The 26,782-nt window shown below is 44.1% G+C and overlaps 1 protein-coding gene across 1 annotated transcript; it reads left to right on the plus strand.

Annotated features, from left to right (window-relative positions):
* kcnj10a (potassium inwardly rectifying channel subfamily J member 10a) lies at nt 1–26,782 on the plus strand. The gene is given in 7 exon segments (XM_083788980.1): nt 1–642; nt 13,654–14,037; nt 15,617–15,828; nt 16,694–16,825; nt 19,160–19,337; nt 24,052–24,188; nt 24,190–26,782. Coding segments are annotated over 6 exon segments (1,311 nt in total). The 5' UTR covers nt 1–642; nt 13,654–13,655; the 3' UTR covers nt 24,460–26,782.

The following is a 26,782-nucleotide window of genomic DNA, read 5'->3' on the forward strand; positions in this document are numbered from 1 at the left end:
CTTCATGCGCACATGAGGCGAGGAGGATGAACAACTTGAACAAGAATAACTTCTTCTCCCCCCGAAGGAAGAACTGAACACAGAGGGACTCAACAAGTGGAGAAGAGATGCTGTGAACCTGTCGTCTGCTTACATAACGGCCCACTAACGGTCATCCCGAACCGGTACCGTATACCGCCAGTGTCACTAAAACGTTTAGCACCGGACTTTCACTTCACTGAGACTCTGCGCGTCTTTTTTTTGGCCTAGATCGATTTTTATAGCCTATATATAAAAGCTTGTTTTCTTTTTCCTTTGTAATGATTTTTTGCAGTGTTAGATCTTTCTTTTAGAACAGTTATAGTAGGCTAAAATGACAACGAATGAGCGTAGGCCTGTTGATGATTACGCATGCAAAACGTCTCGCCAACAGCGCGCGCTTCATCATGGCAGAGTTGGCAACAAGTGCGCAAATCTCCGCACCGTGAGGTCTGTTTGTTCATTTTAAAAAAGAACGCAGAACTTTATATATAGGCAACAACTGCTAGGCAACAATTGTTTTGTGTTTATGTATTCATCTGGACCGTAAAACCAACAGACCTCGAAGTATCAGAACTGCATGCACTGCGTGAACGCCACACAACAACAAGGTCAACAAATAAGGTAAGAGAGACAACATCAGCGGCACGATTTATTATTCAAGGGCTCATAGTTTCAGGTCTGAACTCTGTTTAACTCTGTTTGTTTGGGATTAACATGCAGCCTGAACAAAGCACAGTCTTTGATTGAGTTGTTTTTTTACTATTCTCAAAATCCCAAACAGCACTGACTAATCTTTCAGTTGATTATTCTAAGCCCAATATGACAGATTGGATTGGAATTTGGTAGACTAAAAACAAGTGTGATGATGGACATGTTACAGTCTCTTTCAGTAGCCTATCACAGGCCCTTACACCTGCAGAAGTACATGTAGTAGGATATAGGCATGCACACGTTCTCTCAACCATGTCCACAATGCAAGAGAGATTGCAATGCAATAGGATCAGAGAATTCACAGTGGTTCCCAACATTTCTGCTCGAGACAGACAGACCCCCGGACCTAAACTATAGTGACAATAGCAGATCTACAAACTCAAGAAAGACATACCACGATGTGTTGTGAGCTTGTTGATCAGCTATTTTCACTATTTTAAATTTTGTTAATTTTTATGGAATTTCTTCGAATTCGTATTTATGTGCAATTCTTTTGAAAAAAAGGGACATTTTTTTAAATCTTTTAAAATAACAATAGCTAAAAGAAAAATGTATAGGAAACAAACAAAAAAGTGCATACTGTAACTTTGTAAGCTCCCAGTCAAGCCTTTATATATAGATTAACATTGACACAGAGTCTTCATCTGAATGAATATGAAAATTATTGACAAAAATTGGTCCGTGACCCAAAGATGTTTGTTTGGGAACCAGTGCAGTATAGTAGGTAGGGGTAATGAATATATTAGCCAACCTGCTACCTGACATCACACAATGTGCATCATTATGACCAGTGATGGTGCATCATTATGACCAGTGATGGTGCATCATTATGACCAGTGATGGTGCATCATTATGACCAGTGATGGTGCCTCATTATGACCAGTGATGGTGCATCATTATGACCAGTGATGGTGCATCATTATGACCAGTGATGGTGCATCATTATGACCAGTGATGGTGCATCATTATGACCAGTGATGGTGCATCATTATGACCAGTGATGGTGCATCATTATGACCAGTGATGGTGCATCATTATGACCAGTGATGGTGCATCATTATGACCAGTGATGGTGCATCATTATGACCAGTGATGGTGCATCATTATGACCAGTGATGGTGCATCATTATGACCAGTGATGGTGCATCATTATGACCAGTGATGGTGCATCATTATGACCAGTGATGGTGCATCATTATGACCAGTGATGGTGCATCATTATGACCAGTGATGGTGCATCATTATGACCAGTGATGGTGCATCATTATGACCAGTGATGGTGCATCATTATGACCAGTGATGGTGCATCATTATGACCAGTGATGGTGCATCATTATGACCAGTGATGGTGCATCATTATGACCAGTGATGGTGCATCATTATGACCAGTGATGGTGCATCATTATGACCAGTGATGGTGCATCATTATGACCAGTGATGGTGCCTCATGGTGCTGCTGCTGAAGCAACAAGACCATCACATCCCAGATAAAAAGTTAAAGCAACGACATGCACTATCTTCACTACAGCTTAGCAATGAAGTGCTCTCTTTAACATTGATTCTCAAACTTTTTAATGTCAAGAAGGATCCCTAAATTATTATGCATTTGGACCCCTGTGGATTCTCAGAACCAACGTTGAGAACCACTGCTCTATAACAATAATAGATAAGTACCCACAAAAAATGGCCTGATGCCAAAAAGCTCTCTCTCACACGTAATGTAAAATGAAATTATTTGAATCGGACATGATTTGACATTATGTCAAATCATGTCAAATCATGTCCGATTAAAATAATTTGGTATGCACACAGCAACAATAACGGTCAGACTCCTTATAGACCTTTGAACCACTTGAACTCTACCATGATGACCGTCGTGAGCTTTAGGGACTATATATCTTGGGCCAGGCCTCATCCCTACATTTATTTGCCTTTTTTTTTTACTATTTTGAAAAATCTTTTTTAAATAGTTAAAATAGCCGATCTACAAGCTCACAACGTGCTGATGCAGATTGGTTAGTTGAACTATTTTAAAAGGTTTTTCAAAATAGTAAAAATGGCAAATACGTTTAAGGAAAAGGGGTAAGATAGGGCCCAATGTCTGTTATTTATCTGTTAGTGTAAAGAGAGATTTGGTGTAGAGGGAAAAAAAGAGCAGACTAAGTAAGTAGGGAGGGTTTAATAAGCCGAAATATTGTACCTGCAATAAACCATGTTTTGCTGTTGAGTGAAGGGCAGAGTGCAGGATTCTCCTTTGCTTCTATAACCACATGATATGAAGTTATGAACGGTAGCATCCCTATTCTGGCATGTCCTAATCTCAAAACAGGTGAATTTTCGATGAAAATAGGAGAACATTCTGAACATTCTAAGAGATTTGGCTTGGAGGGTAAAAAATAAGGAGGGGACATAGCCCTAGGGGGACCCCATCAACGAAGTATAGGGCTTAAGTGGTTAAGACATACTGTAACTTATTTGATTTGATTTTTCAAAAATAGCAGACCTACAAGCTCGTAGCGCGCCACTCGTATCTCGATCTGCTATTTTTCATTAGCTAAAGCATGCTAACACCAAAAGGGGTTCCCGCCCAAAATGGGTTAAAACAATCAGGAGAACTCCCGCTGACATTCAATTCATTGACTATAGTTCCGCTGATCTAATTGAGAGGCATTTGGAGACGGATGACGCAATCAGGCCAGAGATTCAAATCATTTATTTCAAACACGTATATGAAAAGAGTTTCAGGAGAGCCTATTAGATCCATTTCATCTTCCATTACCATAAATTACCCATGAGTTAGCAGCGCTTCTCAACATGAGGTCCAGGGGCACACATGGGTCCTTGAAAGGGTTCAATGGGTTCCTTTGACCGCCAGGATTAATTCATACATTCTATGTAATTTACGCCAGGATTTCCCACATTCAACCCTTATTTTGAAGAGCCAAAACCCGCAACCCGATGTTACAAATGTTACTACTGTGTGTGTTATCACATCCACTCCCGGTCCTGCGATCGGCGGCGAGAAAGCCTCATCGAGACCATCACAGTGTCGGCTATGGGCCGTGGAATAAAGCTTGTTTTGACCAGACACGCAATCTGGGACAAGGAATTGGAGATAAAGTCGATTGAAAGAAACAGATAGTCGGCGTGGATGCGTGGGCAATACAAGATGGTGCACTCCCGCGTTGTTGACAACATCAGCCAGCAACCCAATGCCTACGTAACATCCGTAACATTGAACGGCACCGTCGCCGGTTCTGACCACCGGGCTACCGTGCGTGCCGCCTCGTCCCGTTTACCGTCCTGTTCCCGTCCACTAAAATGAGTTTTCCGTCTACCGCTTGCCTGAGCCTGTGTGAATGCATCATGGTAGTTATAGCATTGGTTCTCAAACTGGGGTCCTTGAGGGGGTTCCAGGGCGTCCCCAAACAAATTATCTATAGTTAGGAACCAAATGGATCCTGTGGCTGTAACTCTGAGAGTGTCCACAGTCCAATTCAGGTGTTCTCAAAGTGATGACCCCAAGGCTCTATATACACATCAGCTAATCAGTTATTTTCAAAAACAATTGACATTCTTTGAAAATCATTATTCACATGGGGGTCCACTCCATGGCGAAATACACATTAATTTAGGGGTCCACGACATGAAAAAGTTTGAGAACCACAGAGTTATAGGGACCAAATGAACACATAAGGGTCTGTAACTCAAGAGAGACACATCCCGTGACTTCATTAAATGACACATAATTTATACTGACAGCCACAGCCATAAAATACGTGATTACCATAGATGAAGTGTGATGGGTTCATTTGGGTCCATTTTTTACGCTCTCAGTAGTATTGCAGTAGACTGGAAGGAAGGGGTGATGGAGTTCAGTGGAGTACAGCACAGCAGTAAGCACAGCACAGCAGTAACAGTTGTAATAGCAGGGACAGACTCATGCTATCTTTATCAGTAGTGGTACAATGTGTTTGTCGTTTCGTTTTGCCTGGGACGTAGGTGCTCCTCTTATTATTATTATCATTATTAATAATAATAATTTATATATTCGTGTAGGCCTGTGATTGTTGTGTCGTGTGATTGGTGTCGGGGGGCGAACAATCTACGTGTAAAGTCTTACGGCTTTAGAAATGTGAAAACAACAGTTGTAATAGCAATCGTTTTATTGATAGTTTTATGGATGTCAAATGATGCATTTACACACCATTGTAGCACTATTTCGGCAGAACTCCCAGACAGTATTTCGGCGGCGTTACTTAGTCCAGTCTTTCTTTCTGTTTTTGGCCAGGTGTTTGCATTTGGTGCCTGCATCATGCCCGAGTTAGGTGCTCTGGTCTGCAGCCCCTACATCCTGTGCATTAAGACGGGCCTTATTATCTATTATCATAAAAATAAAAAACAGCAAGGAAAACAAAGGACACTGACTTGTGGTTTTGACTGCATGGCGCTTAATTCTCTGTAGAAGTTGGAACATACTGTAGTCACAGTTGGTCACCTAAAATGCACTCTGTTTCTAACAAAGACTACACACTTTCTCATTGAGAAAAGTTTCCTTCTCACTCACTCACTCTCTCTCTCTCTCTCATTCACAACAGTAGTGGAGTAGTGGCTTGATTTACAGTATGGTATAAAAGAAGGGACAGTTCATTTAGTCGCTGCCAAGTTGGGAGAACATGCTAAACGTCACAGACAGTTATAAATCACCTTCCATGGTGCTAACAGCTGGTGCTGATTGTCTCATGTAGGTCATCACAGTAACTCTTCTGACTGCTATACTGGCTGAGATACGAGGATGACGGCCAGACACGTGGTTACCACGGCTCCTTACACACCAACTTCCAAATGATTGTGAATGTTGTAAAAGCCCAGGGTGGTGTTGAACACAACATGAAACGTTTTATGAGATTTGTTTTGGTCCAGATTCTGTGGTGGGGCTTTGTTTTGTTCTACCCAGTCTCACCGAAATACGGTGAAATAGCATGGAATTGCAATTCCGTACATACACGGCTAGAAAAACCCCAAAGTCCTCCCCATGGACAATGACTGAGGGATGCCGTCTCTACCGAACTTGAGTAACGGGAGACACCAACGAGCTGCCGAGTCGAGCGTTGTGAAGTTCGGTAGAGCCGACTCGGACAGGATAGTAAATAATGTCGAACCCGAACTCACCCAGCCCGACCCAGCCACGGTGAAATAGCACTTCCGTACTAGTGATAGCCACGCCTCCGTTGCTAGTAGTCCGTAGTCGTGTAATATGCATGGATTTTTGGATTTTCTAGGCACATACTGTATGTACGGAATTGCAATTCTGTGCTATTTCACCATATTTTTGTGAGATCTGTCTGTATTTCAGACAGATTGTTAGCTTGTATACTGTAGATGTGCCATTTTCATCACATGACACCGGTGTACAACAGACTATAAGCATTTAGGCCTTTGAATAATTTACACGTAATATAGTGATATGCCCAAAATGGACGTGTGTATGCACGTGCGTGCGCGCAAGAGAGACCATACACAACCAGAGACACATGTGAAAGATATACATATCTATACATGAACTAAAGACTTCCCACCGGGTCTATCTAATCCCTGATAAGACATTGCGAATAACAAGAACAGCAGGTAAATGACATTAATGTCATGGCTGAATGGAAAGCCAGGAAAGCTAAGGAACCGTTGTTTGGTTTCAAACTGGTTTAGAGTGTAATACACTACACTGGTTTTAATTTGAACCTTATATAGCTCACTTAAACCGTTTCAGCGGTTTGCAGCTTTAGCAGATCCAGTGTGTGTTTGTTGTGTGGAGGTTCTGTCCTTTCAGTGAAGCGCTGTGGGCACTGAGTGGGTTTGTTTTGGGTCTGTGGTGGGGTCCCTTTCAACAACACAGTGCTGTGTGAGTCTTTTGGTGTCGTTGTGGTGGCTGCTGTGGTGGGCACTGTAGTGCATTTTGTGGACAGAGGGCACATGCATTGAGGTTTGTGTTGGTTGGGTCTGTGTGGGGTCCTTTCAGCGCACTGTGCAGGGAGCTGGAGGGTTCTTTGTAGAGGCGGACAGTGGATTTGAGGCGACGGTGTACAGGCTAACCCTCCTCTGGAATACTAATGACCACGCTTTTGTCAGCAATCTGTTTCCTTTCCTCTACCTTTATTCCACACAGCCTGCTTTTACTCCTCTCCTCTTTTCTCAACCTTTCTCCTCTCTTAAAGGGCCATTTCACCCCTTTTGCAACCAGATCTTATTTTAATGATGTTTGGGAGACAAGAAACACATTCCCAGGGATTTCTTTGTGTGTGTAATACGTGTTTTTAGATATTTTAGTATTTCAAAGTGCCAGTGATGTCATGGACACTGGCCTCACTTCCTTCATGGACTACATGTTGTCTCAGTAAGACAGCCCCTCTACCTCTCCACACGGTGGGGTGAGTGCAGCAAAGCATTATGGTGATTGTAGTAATCTAGCAGTGAGACCAGTGTCCATGACATCACAGACACTTTGAAATACTAAAATATAAAAAAAAAAAACACAAATTTCCCACATAAAAATCCCAGGATGTGTGTTTCTTGTCTCCCAAACATAATTAAAATAAGATCTCGTTGCAAGAGGGGTGAAGAGGCCCTTTAACTCATTTTCACTTTTCTCTTTGTTACTCTCCTCTCCCCTCTTTCGTTCTTTCACTCTCGCTTTCTCTCTCCCTCCTTTTTTCCTATTTTGTTAATTTTTACCCCTTCTCTGTCTTTTGCTCATTAATCTTCCAAGTTCTCTGCCTCATTGCGGTCTCCCCCCAGCCGCCTCTGACTGTCTTGTGCGGTGCCCCCCCCCCCCTCTCTCTTTATCCCTTCCACGCTCAATTCTATACGACCAATTATTATTCCCCTCCTCTAACCCCCCCCCCCCCCCCCCCACACACACACACACAAGGTCAAGCATTACATACTCACACATGATCAAACAGGCTTGCACGCACACGCACACACACACACACACACACACACACACACACACACACACAGTGTGACACTGACGTGCACTCCTCTCCCTCTTTAACTCTCTCTGTGTCCTGCTCTCTCTCTCCTTCACTCTAACCCCGTCGTATTTTTCAATGGTGGCTTTTGTCTCTTCCGTCTCCTCCTACACAAAGGATTCTTGTACACACGGGACAGAGGGCTGGAGAGGGACGACGTGACGGATACACAGAAAGAAAGAAAGAAAGAAAGACAGAGAGAGAGAGAGGAAAAGACACCAACCTTGACGTGCGCTGCAAAAGTCCAGAGTGATCGTTTGAACGCCAAGAGTGCGTGTTAGAGTGACGGCACGCTTCCCCATCCCCAGTGTCTTTTTGTGATGCATTAATGAACAAACAAGCCAAGTAGTGACATAGTCAGTGCTTGCTCATGGGCACACCTACACCTAACGCGCACGCACGCACACATATGCACACATATGCACGAGCGCACACACAGTTAAAGTATTATTATTATTATTATTATAAACCATAACCACTGATACTGTAGTGTATGTGCAGACTTGCCATAAATAAATACTATAACAAACAGCTTAAATGTCTCAAAGTTAACACCAATTGTTCCCTTCATCTTAATGCAATTAACAGTTCAAATAAATCCCCTACTAATTGTGGTACAGTTTCTGCTGTCTGCCAAGACCATAATATAGTCACCATGTAACTATATACAGTAAATGTCCTCCTCGCCAACATGCTTTGATCTGTGCCAAAACATGACATAATTGCCATTCACTTTTCTTCCTGATTCCTGAGACCCCGGAGCCTGTCCGCTGATTGTTTGTGACGTCTCCCTGACAACCAATAAAACCCAGTAGGGTTTTATACAGGCACATGCAGACAGAGGGGGGTTGGGGAGTGGCACATCAATATTATATATTTACATGTGTTACATGTTTACATTGTAATGAGAAGATATTGCTAAATTTACTGTCCAATTACATGGACCAAGTTATCATGGAACATCTTGCTCCATTAGCATAAGAAATCCAATGTAGATCCACTACAATTCTGGCACTAGTAGTCACGGACCCCACAGAAAGACCGGGGTGCGCACGCTTATCCGACAAACCATAGGACCGACATGCGACGATCGGATTAAGGTTGGCGAACATGCGTTAAGGCGAACATGCGCTGCTCCGTGCTTGCGGAGCAGCGCATGGTTAGGTTAGGGTTTGAGCTATAGGTTGTCGAGTCGGACCAATAGTATGTCGGAACTAAAGCCTGTACCCAAAAGCTTTTCCTCACAGAGTACCAGGATCAGCCTTTAGACTCTAAAATATAGCGTCACACTCTAAGCTCTACCAGGTGTTTCACTACAGCAGTGTTTTTCAACCAATGGTCCTTGAGGGGGTTCCAGGTATGGTCCCCAGCTAATTAAATTATGGAGAGTCGGTAACCAAATGGACCATTATAAATCTTTAACTCTTAAAATGAAACCAAATGGACCTGTATGGGTCCATTTGGTATCAATTTATGCTCTCAAGAGTTACATTATTGTTAAACACCTGCATTACTGTATTTACAACACGTCTACACAATTAGAGAATGTAGAATAATTGTTATTTTGATCAACGTTTGCCAACAGCATGGAATTGTGGACAAAAAACAAAATATTCTTTCGTTTTTGGGTCCGAGAGGCTAAATCCCATCAAATGGTGGTCCGTGGATCAAATGCAGAATAAATAATGGACCTGGCTTTGATATTAAAAAGGTTGAAAACCACTGCACTGCAGTATGGAACACCTGGTCTTTTTCAGACTTTGGTTCCGCTTCTCAGAGGAAGTAACCATGCTTCGGTCTGTTGATATGCTAAACGTTACTTTTAAGATAAGAAATAACTTTAGAAAAAACATCAACAACAACAACAACACAACCAGGTGCTCACAGGAGAAACAATAGTTAAAAGCGGTTAAAAGCATCAGAAGTACTTCTGGATCAAACTGGATAAAACATGAAAGTATTGAGTGGCCCGGATCTTTTACCTAACTTTAACTTTAGGAGCGCAGCCCAAACTATTTCTGCTCGTGTACAGCTACTTCCTCTGGAAACTGGAAACCCTTAATTGATCAAAGCAAACTGGTCCCAGCCTATAGCATCAACGTACTGTACACATTTCACCCAGTTACTTTAGTCAGGGCTGGACTGGGACAAAAATTCGGCCCGGTCATTTTCGTGTGAATTTGGCCCAGACCGGCCCACCACAACCCGCGCGCAGATAGCAGAAACTCTACCGCCCGCTCCGTCGAGGCACACACAAACAAGCCCTAATACCACCACTTTTACTGAACAACATAAATGATACAAACCAACAGACAACTACACAACCCTTTGTAGAGGGTTTATTTGTCACTCACTGATACAGGTACAGTGAAATTATCATGATGGCACTGGCAGAATGGCCAGTGACCTTTCCTGGTGGACTGCCGCCTATTGGCCTGCCTGCCTGTCTTATCATGGTGGCCCCCTACGGTCGCGGCCCACCGGGAATATGCCCGGTACGTCCTGTGGCCAGTCCAGCCCTGACTTTAGTTACTTTCCACCCAGTGGAGGAAAGTAACTAAGTACTCAAGTAGAGTATTTTCATTTTCCGCTAGTATATATAATCCATTACATTCACATGTACTTTATACTCCTCTACATTTGATACCTTCAGTTAATTGCTGAATGAGATTAGCAATATAAAATGTTCACATTATCCAACATTAGGATGTATTATTGTACACAATATTCTTTCATGTTGAACATGATTTTGGTGCCCATGTTTATACTGTAGTTCCAGCAAGACCTTCTCCTCCCGTTGATGTCAATCACCTGCCAACCGTTGTCTGCTTCTGACGGAATTCTCCGTCATTTTAATGTACTTTGAAACTGTCTCGCTGAAAATTTACTTTTAACGCTGACCCGGTTGCTAGGCAACACCTTCGTCACCCCCAGCACCAGGATTTTTGCGCACAGCCCCATAGAGCTACATTCAAAGTAGGATCTTCTTTGGCTCTTGATGATGTCATCAAGATGTGATTCACCATGTTAATATTTATTTTCAGACCTCCAGTTCTAGGAAACACAGAATGGGGGGACTTTCTTTTCTACAGCTCAGTCTAATGTATATTAATGACATAGGAAAATGTTGAAAATGAGTGGAACAATGTGACATTCTGTACGATGATCATCGGGTTAAAAATATAAAAAAATCTGACAAAACAGAGAACACACTCATTATGTTTGTTATGTCTTCAACTTCATTACTGCACACAATAACTGGTATGTATTGACTGAGAGGCCCCGGACTCTATACATCCAATACATGAGCATATTGTCTTTACTGTATGTGTAGGCAGGGACCGCATGGGGTTCAGAGTTCAGCTGTGTATGTGCACGGCCAATCACACGTGCTTCCCCCTTGACCCCGCCTCCTCTGCCCCCCCCCCCCCCCCCCCGCCCTCCTTTCACCTCTTAGTATTCCGAGCACAGTCATCCACACAGATCTCTATTCATTCACATAGTGTGAGCTCTAGCACAGAGTGAGAGAGAGAGAGGAGGGAGGAGAGGAGAGGAGAGAGTGTGTGTGGAGGCACAGAGAGACAGAGTTGGATGAGAGAAAATATTTAGGAAAGGGAGTGAGAGAGGGAAAGAGTAAGGATGTGGGTAGACAGAGAGTGTAATTCGGTAAGTGAGTGAGTGAGAGGGGGAGAGAGAGAGATAGAGAGAGAGAGAGAGAGAGAGAGAGAGAGAAGCAGAGGCTCTGTGAATGAGAGAGAGAGCGAGAGGTCAGAGCGTAGCAGAACGCCTTAGCTTTCTGGCTTTTGTTTTAGTCAGCTATATTTCTTCCTATATTGGCTCCGGAAAGCAGAGGCAGGTTCAGACAAAAGGGCCATTTAACCAACGCATGAGTAGGGGGGGGGGGGGGTATATACATAATACACTTATGTATATACCGACATGTTTGGTATCATCTGTTGCTAAATAATGTCTCATCTGCACAAGATAATTATTCTAATCTGCCAGCTCTTTTACCTGCTACAATATTCCTCCCCTTATATTACTGTACACTGGAAGAATTTCTGTCTCATGTGATTGCTATTCATGCACAAGAGACACGATTCTATACCTCCTGCTATTTTAACTGCCTGGTGTTGCTACTGTATGTTTAAACATGCACTTTATAATGTATCACCATTGCTCGCATTATATTCATATTTCCTTGTTTCTTTCTTTCTCTATTCTAACCCCGTCTTGAAACTGCAAATGTTGTCAGCTTATATGACAATGGATTTCACTCACTCAAAACAACTAAAGTTGAATCTCAAGTTGGGGATGCACAGAGGATAGCCCTGCAGTGACAATAGGTGTACATGGCATTCAGGGGATATTTTGTAAAGACACTCTTGACTTTGTACATCGCAAACCACTTGATCCCCTGCCCTGACATACTGTGGTAAAGTGACCTTGTACTGTGTTTGCGTGCAGTCAGAAATTATTCTTCAAATTGTTTCTATATAGACACACTGTTGAGCTGTTCAGGGTACAACGTCTCTTACTAGCAGATCAGGATGAACGAAAAATAATATGATTTGCTATATATATCTGCTATAATGGTCAAATAAGTGGTTACACAGATGCTTTCCCGGTTTTAAAGGGTTCAGACAGTGGTACATCATGGTACATTGGTCAAGGAAAGGAGACAGCAGAGGCTGCTCCCAGAAGCTTCCATTCAAAACTGAAAGCCCTCCTTTGATTTTTTTTGGATCATGAAAAAGGCACTCTAGTGAGTGAACCCCACATCTCAAATTCAGCTGCCGTGCTCTGTGTGTGTGTGTGTGTGTGTGTGTGTGTGTGTGTGTGTGTGTGTAATGCATAAGACACGTGAGTGAGCCGACAGTGCTGCACTCTTAATGTGAAAGAGCAGCTGTGACGCCCCGGCTGAAAGGGTGTCCTTTATTTTGAAAGGGCCAGCTGCTATACCGATGCGAGGAGAGTGAAAGGACAACAGGTCTTAAATTGACCACCTCGGACAGGCACAGCACTGCTTCTGTCTGCTTGAAAAATGTTTGTCATTTATATAAGCCCTCTTTTTTTCTCTCTCTTTTCCTTGCTTTTTTACCCTCCAACCCCTATACTGCTCTTATCTTCTTGTCTCCTTTTTCCCCCTCTCACTTTTTAATTCCCTTCCATCCACCCTTACACCCCACATATTTTCCTTGCACCACCTTCTCTTCCTTCCTTCCTCTTTCACTTTTACTCCTTCTCACCTCACCTATAATGTCCCTCTTGGATCCTTCGCCTCTCTTCCTTGAGTCTCGCACCCCCCCCCACCTTTCACCTTCTGTACTTGTTCCTACCTCCTCTCCTCTCTTCCAATTTCCCTCTTTATTGGCCATTATTTGTCCCTCAATGTTTTCCTCCTTCGCCTACTGTCCCATTTCCTCTCACCTCTCTTCCACCCTTTCCCCATTTTGTTTTCGCCTACTGTCCCTATACCTCACTTCCTACCACCTTCTCTTCCTTCCTCAATTTGTTGTGATTTGGGTTGCGCGGAGAACATATGCACACACACACACACACACACACACACACACACACACACACACACACACACACACACACACACACACACACACACACACACACACACACACACACACACACACACACACACACACACACACACACACACACACACACACAAATATATACGGTAAGAAAGAACAGTGGATCTATGACATCCCTGGCAGATTATGGAAGCATGCATCTCATCATATTCCCTCCAATACAGTAGTGGACAATCATCATGCCATGGTTATCAATAGGCTTATGCAGATAGATGTATTGTCACCGAGGTCATAAATCATAACACTATCCACCTCTCCCACCCCTCCCCCCCTCACTGCTCCAGTCATGACCACGACCACCACCCCACCCTCGTCAGAGGGCTCGTCCCCGCAGAAGGTGTGCCACTCCCAGACACAGACTGACATCACCAAGCCCCTGCTGGGGACGACGGCGGCGGCCGGAGGAGGAGGCGGAGCTGCCGGCGGGACGTTAACGCCCTCTGCGCTGCGGAGGCGGCGGCGCGTCCTCTCCAAAGATGGCCGGAGCAACGTGCGCATCGAGCACGTCAGCGGCCGCTCGGCGCTGTACATCCGCGACCTCTGGACCACCTTCCTGGACATGCAGTGGCGCTACAAGCTCTTCCTCTTCTCCCTCACCTTTGCGGGGACCTGGTTCCTGTTCGGGGTGCTGTGGTACCTGATAGCCCTGGTGCACGGAGATTTACTGGGTGAGGGTCACACACACTTTAACTTGTCTTCATTCACCCAACAAAGGGCTTGGTCAGAAGGATTTTTGATGAGCGCCCGGTTGGAAGCTGTTAGGGGTGAAGTGTTCTCTAGCACAGGCACACTTTTGTTCTTTCTTTTCTTTTCAAAATATATATATATTGAAAATACTATGTTGTTGAACCCAGACAAGAATTTTTTTTAACATTTTCTCCCTTTCATGTCCCAATTTGATAAATAAGGCAATTCCAAATTCCCCAGCCTCTCTACGAGTACTCCATCTCTGCTAACCCCCACAATAAGTCATTGGGAGGGTGAAGATAGCCTCGGGTCGCATTCGATATCCGGGCCATCAAGCCACCATCTTCTTTTCACCTCACTACAGGCACAGTTTTATTAAGCAATGTGTTTATTTTCTAATACATTTTCTACTTTAGTGACATCAAAACACTCTCATACATACTGTACCTCTCCCCACCCGCCCTCCAAGTGTCTTGCACTGGGACACTTTGACACACGTGGCTGGGCGAGCCAAGGGTCAATTCAAACCAGTGACCTTCAGATTACTAGACGGCTGTTCTACCCACTCAGTTACGGCCGTCTGTGATAGAAAGACAGCGTCTTTTGTGTTTATCCTAATGAAGTAGATTTACTTTTTGTCGTCCATCCTTTTTATTGTACTAGCCCTTACCCGTTGTGAGATATTTGCCTTATTAATAATGAATGTGTCAAATCGAACCTAAGACCTCCATATTCATATGGTCAATGCCTGTGTGAAAAGTGGGAGTGATTGGTGCAGGCAATGAGGAGATAAGGCGGTGTTTCTGACAGACAGACAGACAGACAGACATTGTTAGAATTATAGTATGATGACAATGACAACGTATATAATCCCAGAGAGAGGAGAAAAGCCAAAACGTGTAGTTCATGTGCACGACAAAGAGGACGGTGACAGACAGACGCACAGAGAGATGTGTAGCGTGTGAGTGGTACATCATGGTAGATCAGAGTTTAAAGTCCAGTGCCAGAGGGAGAGATGCCAATAGAACGTCCAGGCCAAGACGCAACAGAGTCTCAATGTTCTGCGGTAGCTAATTGAATTAGACTTCCCCAAAACCTGACCCTTTATCCTTTCACATGGCCTCGTCCTGTACACTTCCCCTGACGAGTCAAACATCTTGTGTTCTGCACAGAGAATCTACTTTCATTATTGTCCTGAAATGTGGAGCTATACAGTGGTTTATTCAGAGAACCCTTTCAAATGTGTGTGGCCAGTGGCCACAGGGCTATAACTATCGATTATTTTCAATCAGCTGAATAACTGAGAACTGCGTTTAATGTTTTAATATACGTTTTTTTCTTTCTTTCGTACACATTGGGATGAGACCTTGAGAGCTTTGATCTGTCAATTTGTGTATTTTAGTTTATTTGTTTACTATTAAAAAAACCACATTCTCCCCAAATAATCAAAACCGATTAAATCAATTAGTTCGAAGGAACTGTTGCACCGATTCTTTTGTATTGTATTGTATTGTATTATAGCCTTATTGGAAATCATGACATTTTATTTGGTCTGTCCAGAGTTTGACCCTCCGGCCAACCACACGCCGTGCGTGATGGAGGTGAAGACCCTGACGGGAGCGTTCCTCTTCTCCCTGGAGTCCCAGACCACCATCGGCTACGGCTTCCGCTGCATCACGGAGGAGTGCCCCTTTGCCATCATCCTCCTCATCCTCCAGCTGGTCATCACCATGGTGTTGGAGATCTTCATCACTGGGACCTTCCTCGCCAAGGTATATAGCGCCATGGGGGGGAGGGGGGGGGGACTCGAGGCCGAGAAAGCCCACTGCACGATCTCTGACTTCCTTCACGTTAGCCTACAGCCTGGGACCACGGCTACACTCTAGGAGAGCTTTTGGGAGGTAGGCGGGGCACATGTGTGCCTATGCATATGGTATGGACTGGTGTGTGGCTGTGTGTGCAGCAGCCACCACCAGGCCCTGCCAAACTTTGTTCAACTCAACTGTCATTGCATCTCTGTGTGTTTATAATTTCATTTTACAGACGGCACGAGTGGGCGGCCGTGTGCCCCCCTTGCTAGTGCACAGGTTGTGCGTATAAGCTCCGCGCGTGAATACTTAAAAAAATGCAAGCGCTATATTTTTCCGCATGTACGCGGGGGTTACACAGCCCTTCACCTCTCCTTCAGAGGGAAAAATAAACAGTAAGTACGGAACTCCTGGCGGGACGGACGAATTGTCGATGGAGCCACCTAGCTGCTTCCGCTCCGCTCCGCCCACGGTACAGTTCCGTTCCGTCCCCAGTGGAGCCCCCCCCGTTAGAGCGTAATGAATGAATGAGAATGATAATGAGTCAGTCTGTCAGTCAGTCAGTCAGTCACTCACTCACTCAGATATCTATCTATCAGGAATATATATGAATATCGTGTTCCTTCCATGTCCAACCGGGGAAACTTCCCCCCTGTCAGGTGAAAAGAAGCGGCTTGGACTCTTCATGCAGGAAGGAAGCATGAGGTCAGTCCGTTGCTCTCCCCAGGTTGGCAGAGGGAGTGTAGAGCCCAGGATTACATTAGATAATTGACACTGGGTGAAAATTTTTGATTTTGAGTGAATGTTTCTGTCTGTTTGTGTCTTAAAGGTGGCAAGGCCCAAGAAAAGAGGAGAGACAGTGAAGTTCAGTCAGCATGCGGTGGTGTCCAGTCATGAGGGACAGACCTGCCTCATGATCAGAGTGGCCAACATGCGCAAAAGCCTGCTGCTGGGATGTCAGGTATACACACTGTGTGCGTGGGCATGTGGGCAAGAAAAGAATCCCATGCATGTCTGTCTGTGTGTGTGTCTGTCTGTCTGTATGTACTGTATGTGAAAGTTATTTTAGATACATTTGATGTTTTTAATCATTGTTTTGATGATTTTAATAATTTGTATTATATCATGTTTTAACTTTTAATATAACCCTTAACCGAATCTATGACAAGAACGTGGGATTCCGTTTTAGTAATTACAAATAATATTTTTAAAAGACGTTTTTTCTTCGGGCAATGGCGCCATGTTGGCCTGGGGTGGTAGCACACAGTGTACCGACCTGGAACTCAGGACACAAAACAATAATCCAACAGAGAACACAACCAAACACAGGGCTTAAATAGGCACATAGGCCTAAAATAGGCTGTAAGGCATCAATTATACTATAATGCTACCCGTAGTTCACCCTGCAGCAACAGAACACATTGCAGATACCAAGTTACAGCAAGGGGCTGGCATACTGGGACACAGGGGAGAAAGGCTGCAAAACTGGGGAAGTAAGGTGGCCAGGGAAAGGACTAGAAATGGGACTATAAGCAGGGCTAGATATGGGACTATGAGCAGGGCTGGGTCTAGGGCACAGAGGCTGAAGAGGGCTAGGACATAATGGCTCTGCAAAGCATGGGGACAAAGGCTCAGGAGGACATGGAGACAGGGGTAGCGGACACTGAGACAGGGGCATAGGAAGAGGAGAATATTGGTCAGGTGGCAGCACAGGCTGCACAGGCTCGGAGGTCGCTGGGCAGCACGGGCTCGGAGGCGCTGGGCAGCACGGGCTCGGAGGCGCTGGGCAGCACGGGCTCGGAGGCGCTGGGCAGCACGGGCTCGGAGGCGCTGGGCAGCACGGGCTCGGAGGCGCTGGGCAGCACGGGCTCGGAGGCGCTGGGCAGCACGGGCTCGGAGGCGCTGGGCAGCACGGGCTCGGAGGCGCTGGGCAGCACGGGCTCGGGTACACTAGTCACTGGAGAACCAAAAACTATTCTCATATCAGCTCTGTTGTGAAAGAGGAGTAGCTGGAGCAAAACATTTGTTCCTCCTCGCACACATCAATAGCCCAGGATAGCACCTCTCCTGTGTGCATGTATCTCACATAAGCCAGGCGGGAATGTTCAGTGGATAAGGCAGGTGCCTGGTCCTCAAAAACTGCCCAACACTGGGCAAGGAAAGAGTCACATGTCTCAGGATTACCTCCATAATGCTCAGGGTGAGGAACGTGAGGCCCCTGGGTGAGCAAGGCATGGGCAGGAGTCAGAGATGGCAGAGTACAGGCATGTGTCACAGGTGTGAGCACTGACAGACCTGGGCTTACTAGTAGCCTGCTCCAAACTGCTGGCATCTTAGAAAAATAAAAAACAAAACTCTTCCCGCTGGGTCCAAACTCATGGTTGGATTATTATGTCAGGAGGTGGTTTTCAAGTAGGACCCAAATGCAGGGAAGTAGGGATCTTAGAGGAACTCTTTATTCAAAAAAAGAAAAGCAGGAGCTTAACACTAGGAAACAAAAACCGACCTGGAACTCAGGACACAAAACAATAATCCAACAGAGAACACAACCAAACACAGGGTTTAAATAGGCACAAGATTAACAGGATGAACAAGATGAACTGGCTGGGGAAAACAAGATACACGTGAAATAAAGAACCAAAAATCAGGGAAGGTGAGACAAGGCAGGAAACTACTACAAAGGAGGACAGGAAACACAAAAGCATCACATCAAAATAAGATTCAGGAACACCAAACACAACACACGGAAGGCAGATCCTGACAGCTTTACACATACGGTCGGTCAGCTTATACATGTTGTCCATAGCATGCTTTAGAATGTCTAGGAACTTGCATTAACATTAATAATTTATCAGGATTTCTCAATAAATTAAAAAGCAATTAGGCAAGTTACTATAGGTATGCAGAGTAGACTGTGAACGAAGCGGCAGAAATCACAATGTGGTGTTTAATGGAGCCAAACTATAGGAAACACCAACTGTACATGGCATCTTCTTCACATACATTTACAGTGTATGTTGACAAACTGGAATGCTTGTGGGCTTGGGCAATGGCCAAATGAAAATAGCCTACTTCACAACTTATGTGAAAATGTTTTTCACAAAAATAATGTAATGTACATGTAGTTTAACTTTTTGTAATTTTCCACTTTTGCGTCTCCCTAAAGGCCCTAACTCACTCACTGATATGTGGCATGTTTAATTCAGAATCTTATAATAAGTATCTTTTCCATTTGAGATTGGGATGAAATGCTCTATTCTGCGTTATGTGACTGACTCCCACCTCTGCTCACCAGGTTACAGGGAAGTTGCTCCAGACCTCCTTGACCAAGGAAGGGGAGACTGTGCGACTGGACCAGAGGAACGTGCCCTTCCAGGTGGACACATCCAGCGACAGCCCCTTCCTCATCATCCCCCTCACCTTCTACCACATCCTAGATGACAGGAGCCCCCTCAGAGCCTGGGCTGCCAAAGGTCATACATCAACTCCTGTGTTGCCCTCTTGTCTCCCCTTTCCTCAGCCGTCTTTGTTCCTCCTCTCCATTCCTTCCCTATATTTCCTTCCTTCCTCACTTGCTTCCTTCGTTCTATCCTTCCTTCCTTCCTTCCTTGCAACCCGGTCCACTTTAAACAAAAACATCCAAATATGCTCCATGTTACGCCGTCACAAATTCCTCCAGTCACAGTTGTAGAAGCAAAAGAACGATATTAGCCCTTCGCTAAGTCCCTCCCAAACCTGTCCTTGTCCAATAGGCATGTAAGCAGCAAAGAGACAGGTCAAGCTGTCCTTCTCACCCATTGAGATGCATGTTAAGACAGGATTTCTCCATGTAAATAATGGATCATTTCAGAAGCAAAACCTTCAAATTGTATTAAAAATCTAGTCAACCAGGCCTGCAGTTATAGGCTATGTACTGGGCAAATGTGCATGACATTGTTTAAATAAATTAGAAATACGAGGGAAAGATCTACTTTTAACGACGGGCCGACAGGAGTGAAAGCCCTAATCTCAGACGGTTACAGTGATTGGGACGTGTGCACCTCCTCAAATACACACAGTGTACCGTAACTACAAATTCATATATATTCATACATTTGGGAAAAGTGAAAAATCTGCTTTGTCAGATCCCTGCATGATATGCCCAATGGTCAATGCCTATGTGGAAATTCAAATTCATTTGATTCAATTAACCAACCCATATAGGAGAAAGTTCACAAATTTGTGAATTCCTGTCCATGTGCAATTCCAGATTGATTGGTCAACCCACTGAGGAGAAAATGTAGAAAAATGGACAGACAGAGTTTTCTCTATTTTATAGTAGGATTATAGTGTGATAGTAGGCTTCGAGCGTGTCTGTGTGCTCACTCACACGCTTGCACCGTAGCTCCAATCACGTGCTGTACATTTGCCCGCCCATGGCTATCTATGGGCCGGGTTGGCACAAGAGTAGAAGAGGTCTCTCGGCATGGAATGTGTGTGTAAGAGATTGCCAGAGACGCCCCCTCATTAGAACACAATGGCATACAGTCCAGGGTGCAGTTCTGCACAGATCCCGTTACAGCACTACAGACATCTCAGTAACAGCTGATGAGTGCTGATCGCTCAATTTCCAACCCATTTGCTGACCAGGCCCATTTTGTTAATATTGCCATTTATAGTCTCCGGGTGGAGTTGACTTGACTTGACTTTGTGGTCTGTGCTACACTCTTCATCCTCTTGCGGACCCTTTTCCCAGCAGCCATTTTGACAGGTAAACGCAGCTGAAGGTAATACTGGGTTTTATGTAAGGTGCAAAGGGACGGATTAACCCCCACAAGGGCCCCTGAGCCAGTATTGTTTTGGGGGGGCCCGTAGCACGCATGCGCACGAAATGTTCGTGTTTTTTCTGGGGGTTTTTTGCATCTTTTTTTATCAAAATTTACAGCCAACATCGACAGCCAATGAAGGTCCCCAGGAGGCCTTTTCAGGGCCTAAAACCAAGTAGTGAGCAGTCCAGTTTCCCTGAAGGGTCCCTGAGCTGCGGCCCCAATTGGCCCTATTGGTGAAGGTTTCTGTGTGCCAGTGTGGCGTTACTGTAACTGTACAGGAGCTGTCCATGCTGGTACACGGTCACAAATAAATGAAACACACGCACAGTTAATGTCATAACCTTCAGCTGTTTCCCTGTCAAGACATCTGCTGTGAAAAGGATCAGTAGGCTACTCTTTCCTTTTCCTTTGTGAATGCATTTTATATAGTATTTTAATGCATTTGTGTATTTTTATGTAATTAATGTTTATTTTTTTATTGTTGAATTGCTGAATGCCGGTGTGCCGAAGTCAAATTTATGTAAATTTTATGGACAATAAAGTTGTTATTAATCTTTATCTTTCTACATCCTCTCTTCTCTGCACTTCCTCTCATCACCGTGTCTGCTCCTCTCTGTAACCTAAACATCTCTTATTTCCGCCCCTCCATTTCTTGTTTCCATTCATCTCACTCCATCTCGCTGTGTCTCTCTCTCTCTTTCCTTTCCCCGTATATCTCTCTCCACCCTCTCTGCATTCCTATACGGCACACTCGTTTTGAACCCTCTCTGGTTTACAATGCATCCCTCTATACTTAATCCACGTTGCATTAGCTCTAGTTATAATATCGCGAGGGACTGTGTTCTGTTCTCCTGATAGTATCAATGATATATTATATAGGCTAATAGCGTCTGTCTGTTGCATACAGTAAATCCCTTCTCTAAAAGTGTAAAGTTTGATGGTATACCAAATCTAAATCCCTCATTTGGTCTGGTTGTCTGTTATAAATCTACAATAGGATATTATGCCGAAAAGACACCTTTTGAGAGAACAAAAACAAAACTTCTGCAGTAGATTTGCTATTTTTCTCCGCAAAACACTCTCGTCTGTCTGCCCTGCAGTAAAGACAGCGGTGCACCTACTGCAGATGTGCTAATAATTAATATACTTTATTAACACCCTTTACCATATACTATATCTATATATATATGGCATATAGATTAGTTAAAATAAAGTTATAACTCTCTCTCTCTCTCTCTCTCTCGAAAGTAGCGAAAATAGCTGATCTACAAGCTCTCGTGAGCCCACAAGAGTTCTATTTGTGAAGTTTATTTTTGCTTCTTTTACAGACATTGTCCCACAGATGAATACAATATAAAGAAATACATGAAAAGATACTATAAATGATATAGACTATGAAGAATGATACATGCATTCTTCCTGACAGTGACAACAGACAATATATATATAATCCTATCTTAGTCACACAGATGCAGCAGAGATTCAACTTGCATGGTGCCCGTCTGTTACGGGTTGACCACCATCCCAAAACGTTTGATTCTCGGGGCGCACTTTGATGCCAATGTCCCTGAATGAACAGAACTCCCCAGTGGTAATCCGCTCAGGGGCTTATAGTTAGCCCTGCTCCTCCCTGTGAAGTTACTCTTATGCCGGGACACCCCATACGGTTGTGTTCTTGTATGGAAGACTTTGTATCGCTGTTAGGAACGCTGAACGCTAGCTTACCCTGCCAGCCGAGTGTAAATGTTTCTATGACATGTTGTGGTGAAGTCGTGGCGTGACCAAGGGACAGGAGAGGAGTCTATAGAAGAGCACTAGTGTCCGGGCTGTCCAACCATGCAGTGGAGTAGAACGATAGAACATCACTCTGTCGCCAATCTCGCCATGCACTGTAACCTTTATCCTTATATCCTTTGTGTGTGTGTGTGTGTGTGTGTGTGTGTGTGTGTGTGTGTGTGTGTGTGTGGGAGGGGGGAGGGGGGTTGTGATAAACCGGTATCTGTCTTGCCATCTATCCGTCTCTGTCACTGCTCTTGTGTGTCCGTCTAGTAGTACATATTACCTGTCTGTCTCTCAGTGTACAATTTAGGCATTTGGCAGACGCTCTTAATCCAGAGCGATTTACAGTAAGCAAGAACAAAAACATGGTAATACATCAAAATAGTCATCATGAATCATACGTAAGCTAAGAACAGTGGAATATCTTTATAATGAAACTATGCGTACACACTATAGAATCTACATACAATGCTATCTAAGTTACATAAGTTTAGCCTTTGCATATACGCCTGTAAGTTCGCTGAGGCTATAGGGCAGGGCAAGTGCTGTATACGGCAAGTGCTATAGGGCGAAGATGGAGTCTGAAGAGGTGGGTTTTCAGACGATGGCGGAAGATTGGGAGTGAGTCTGCCGTTCTAATTGCAATGGGAAGTGCAACAACCCTGTGTTGTTGCCTGAATGAGAGCGGTTACTAGGTCTGGGTTAGATTGAGGGCTGTTTGGACAGATGACCGAGTCTGAATTCTGAGTGAGGCCTGTTGATGCAGGTGTGTGTTTGTTTGAGGTCGTATGCCTTCTAGCATGTCCTCTGTGTAATGTGGGTTGTGTGATGATGAATGGAAATTGCTTGTGCAGCAGAATATCATGTAGTTTGTGTGTTGCCTTTTCCGCGAAGGATGAGGGTGGTACGTGGGTTTATTTGTGTTTTGGAGATTTCGGGATCCTCAAATAAGGCAAAAACACCCTGGCAGGGTATCCCGCCTGCCTATCCTCAGATCCCCCCCCCCCCCCCCCCCACACACACACACACACACACACACACACACACACACAGACATGCACACACATACTGAATATCCCTGTAAACCACATTATTCATTTACCCCAGTTCTTCTAAATGTTAAAGTCTTCAAAGAAATGTTGAGTCTAGACCAGAGGTCTTCAGTGACAGGCGGGCATCCCAGTTTCAGGGGAAGCTCAGTGATGGAAGATAAATCAAATATTGCTGTTAAATTAGTTATGATATGACTCATATGAGTTACTTACATAATTTATAATACATAAATAATAGTGATCACATAGAATAGCCTTGCGTGCGATTTGGTTGCGTAATTGTTCTGTTTTATCCACTTTCTCATAGTCAGCAACTAATATTTGCCTGAAGAGAAGACAGACTTGTTTTTTTGTTTGTGTATTTGGTGGACTGGAGCTATGTCAGACAGAAGGATTGTGTCTATACTATAGGATCAATAACGATCATTGCGCAACACAAACATTGAGGACGAAGGTGAGGACGCAAATTCTGATTGCCGGAATGAGATGATGTATGATGATGTACGATGATAAGAGCGCCCCTCACTTATAAATTGTATTATCTATAGGTGGCGGCTGGACCGACCCGGAGGTGGCCGACTTTGAGCTGCTGGTGATCCTGAGTGCCACAGTGGAGCCCACCTCCGCCACCTGCCAGGTGCGCACCTCCTACCTGCCCGACGAGATCCTGTGGGGCTACGAGTTCCCCGCCCGTCGTCTCCCTCTCGCCGTCGGGGAAGTACGTGGCCGACTTCGCCTTCTTCGACAAGGTGGCCAAGATCAGGCAGGTGCTGCCGAGCTCACCCCGCGCGCAGGTGTCCCGGCGTCAACCGCCGGACGCCAAGGAGGAGGGGGGAGGCCCCACTGACCCGGAGAAGATGCGGCTGGAGGAGAGCTACAGGGGGGAGGAGAAGGGGAGTAGCAGAGGCCGGGTCAGAGATAGCAGCCCGCATAACGTGCGCATTAGCAACGTGTAAGGGAAAGACCATGAAGAGACTGTGAGAGAGAGAGAGAGAGAGAGAGAGAGAGAGAGAGAGAGAGAGAGAGAGAGTGAGAGAGATTGTATACTGTATGGTGTGAGTAAAACAAAGATGTGTGTGACAGAAAGAGGGAGAGAAATGGTGATTATGTGTGTGCGCGACAGAGCGCAATAAATATAAAAGGCATCAGAGATGGCATCAAAGTAAGTTTAGCATATTAAGGAAAAGAAGAGGAGTCGTGTTTAATAAGAAAGAGGGAAAACCAAGTGACTGACTGACATCACAACACAAAGGTGCTGCTCAAACTCAAAAGTAACTCAGCCATGCAAACTGTCCTCTCTCACACATGACGACGATGACACACATGGACGTGACTAACCCCGCCAGCACAAACACGCACACGCACACACACGCACACAAACGCACGTACACGCGCACACCTGACCTTGCTCGCTCTCAATGTGTGGAGAGCCAGGTTACCGTGAGTGATATATTTCCAGATGAACAAAAACTACAAAGTGAAACTGTACATAGTATGATTGTATGTCTTTGGCTGGCATACATACAGCTGACTATGAAGGCAGTGCCGCTATAACTGTACGTCACATACAGTATCCACAAGCTCAACCAAGGACTTGTTGTACTGTAAACCGGGACAAAAACAAAGCGAGAGAGAGTTGGCACTTGGCAGTCAGAACTGGAAATCATTGGATCATGGTACTGTCTTATTTGTTTCCCAGTTTGGGATTCTACCTGTAATGGCGGTGAAGTTTACTGGAAAATCGCCTACATTTCTTTTGTTTGTTTTTTCCCCACAAAGGATTTTTAATCGAATGTATCATGTTTATATTATGTATAAAATAACAGTTTCTAACGATCATTACTTACTGGTTCCAACACATTGTTGGTATCTTTTGATGTGTATGTTTTCACTGGAAACTATGTTTTTTATGAACTGAGTGAGGGTAGATATTTTAGCAATCTTACTAAAAAGCACTTTAACTTTACTGGGAAAATGGTACTTTATCCAAGGAGAATAATTAAACTAACGTTGTTACTTGCATGTATGCACTGTATCAAATGTTGTAATGATGAAGCCTTTACAGTGAAATCCAGAGTGTTAACTAACTTAATTCTGGGTTTTGCTCTGTTCTGGCTTTGTTTGTGAGGGTTTGTAATGTACGTTAGTCTGTACGTATGAGTGACCAATTGTTGAGAGCGTTTACACTGTAATGTATGTGTTTTAACATATGCATGTGTCTTTGTTTCATATACATTCCGCCCTTCATTTGCCACTCATCTGTGCCTTTTCATTTTGTGAAACGACACTACCTTTCAATATCTGCAAACACACTGATTTTCTTTTAACGCACAATGTGATAAATGAAGGCTACTGTAAAATACAACCATTGAGGTTTTGTTTGCACCACTTAAAAACTAGTGAAGTGCCATTCTGGGCCTGGCTGTTCGAAAGCACGTCCATTCGGAGAGAGAGAGCATAGACATTCGGACCGAGGTGCTGCTTGCGACGCTGTCGACAACTGCGGAATGGCTGCTTACAGCCAGGCGAACTGGTCATCCAATCGACGGTATAGGCTACTCAGCAATACACATGCCAAGTGTGAAGTTGACTGGATGACCAGTTCTCAAGATATGTAAAGGATAGGACCGACAGACAGATATCCTGGAATATATAGACAAATGATGGCTATCACACAACAACAAGACATGCTACTTTTTATGTAGTGTAGAAGGTGGTTCTCGGTTGTCAAAATGACAAAATGCTGACAGACTTTATTCTCTATTTTAGAAATCTAAAATGGTGATCTTCAGTTAATTATCTTTTTTGTTATTATTATTATATATCAAATGGATGCAGCTTTAAAAGTGAATTATTTGGGTACTCTTTGCATCACAGTGCTTTCATCTACTTAGCTTTATCTTGACTGGACATATATACAGATTGTATAAATAAAAGCAGGGACTCACAGCAGGTGCGTCCCATTAAAAAAAAGTAGGATGAACTTTGTGACATCAATAATTCCTAAACCATGTCACTATTTTAAAATCAATATCTTCATAAGATCTTCAGCTCTGGTCTCAGCCAGAGATAATCCTGTTTCAGAAATTCAGATCATTTATTTCTACTTGATCCGTTTGTTGAGGAGTTGTGGTTGTTCATACTGTATGTATGTATGTATGTATGTATGTATGTATGTATGTAGTCAAGAGTGAATCAGTCGTGATTCTGGAAGCCCATTGATCTAACAGCTAATGTACTTGTAAAGTGAACCTTTTAATAAAATGTATATGATTTACA

The sequence above is a fragment of the Protomyctophum parallelum genome, assembly GCF_964188405.1.
Source record: "Protomyctophum parallelum genome assembly, chromosome: 18".
Taxonomy (NCBI): Eukaryota; Metazoa; Chordata; class Actinopteri; order Myctophiformes; family Myctophidae; genus Protomyctophum; species Protomyctophum parallelum.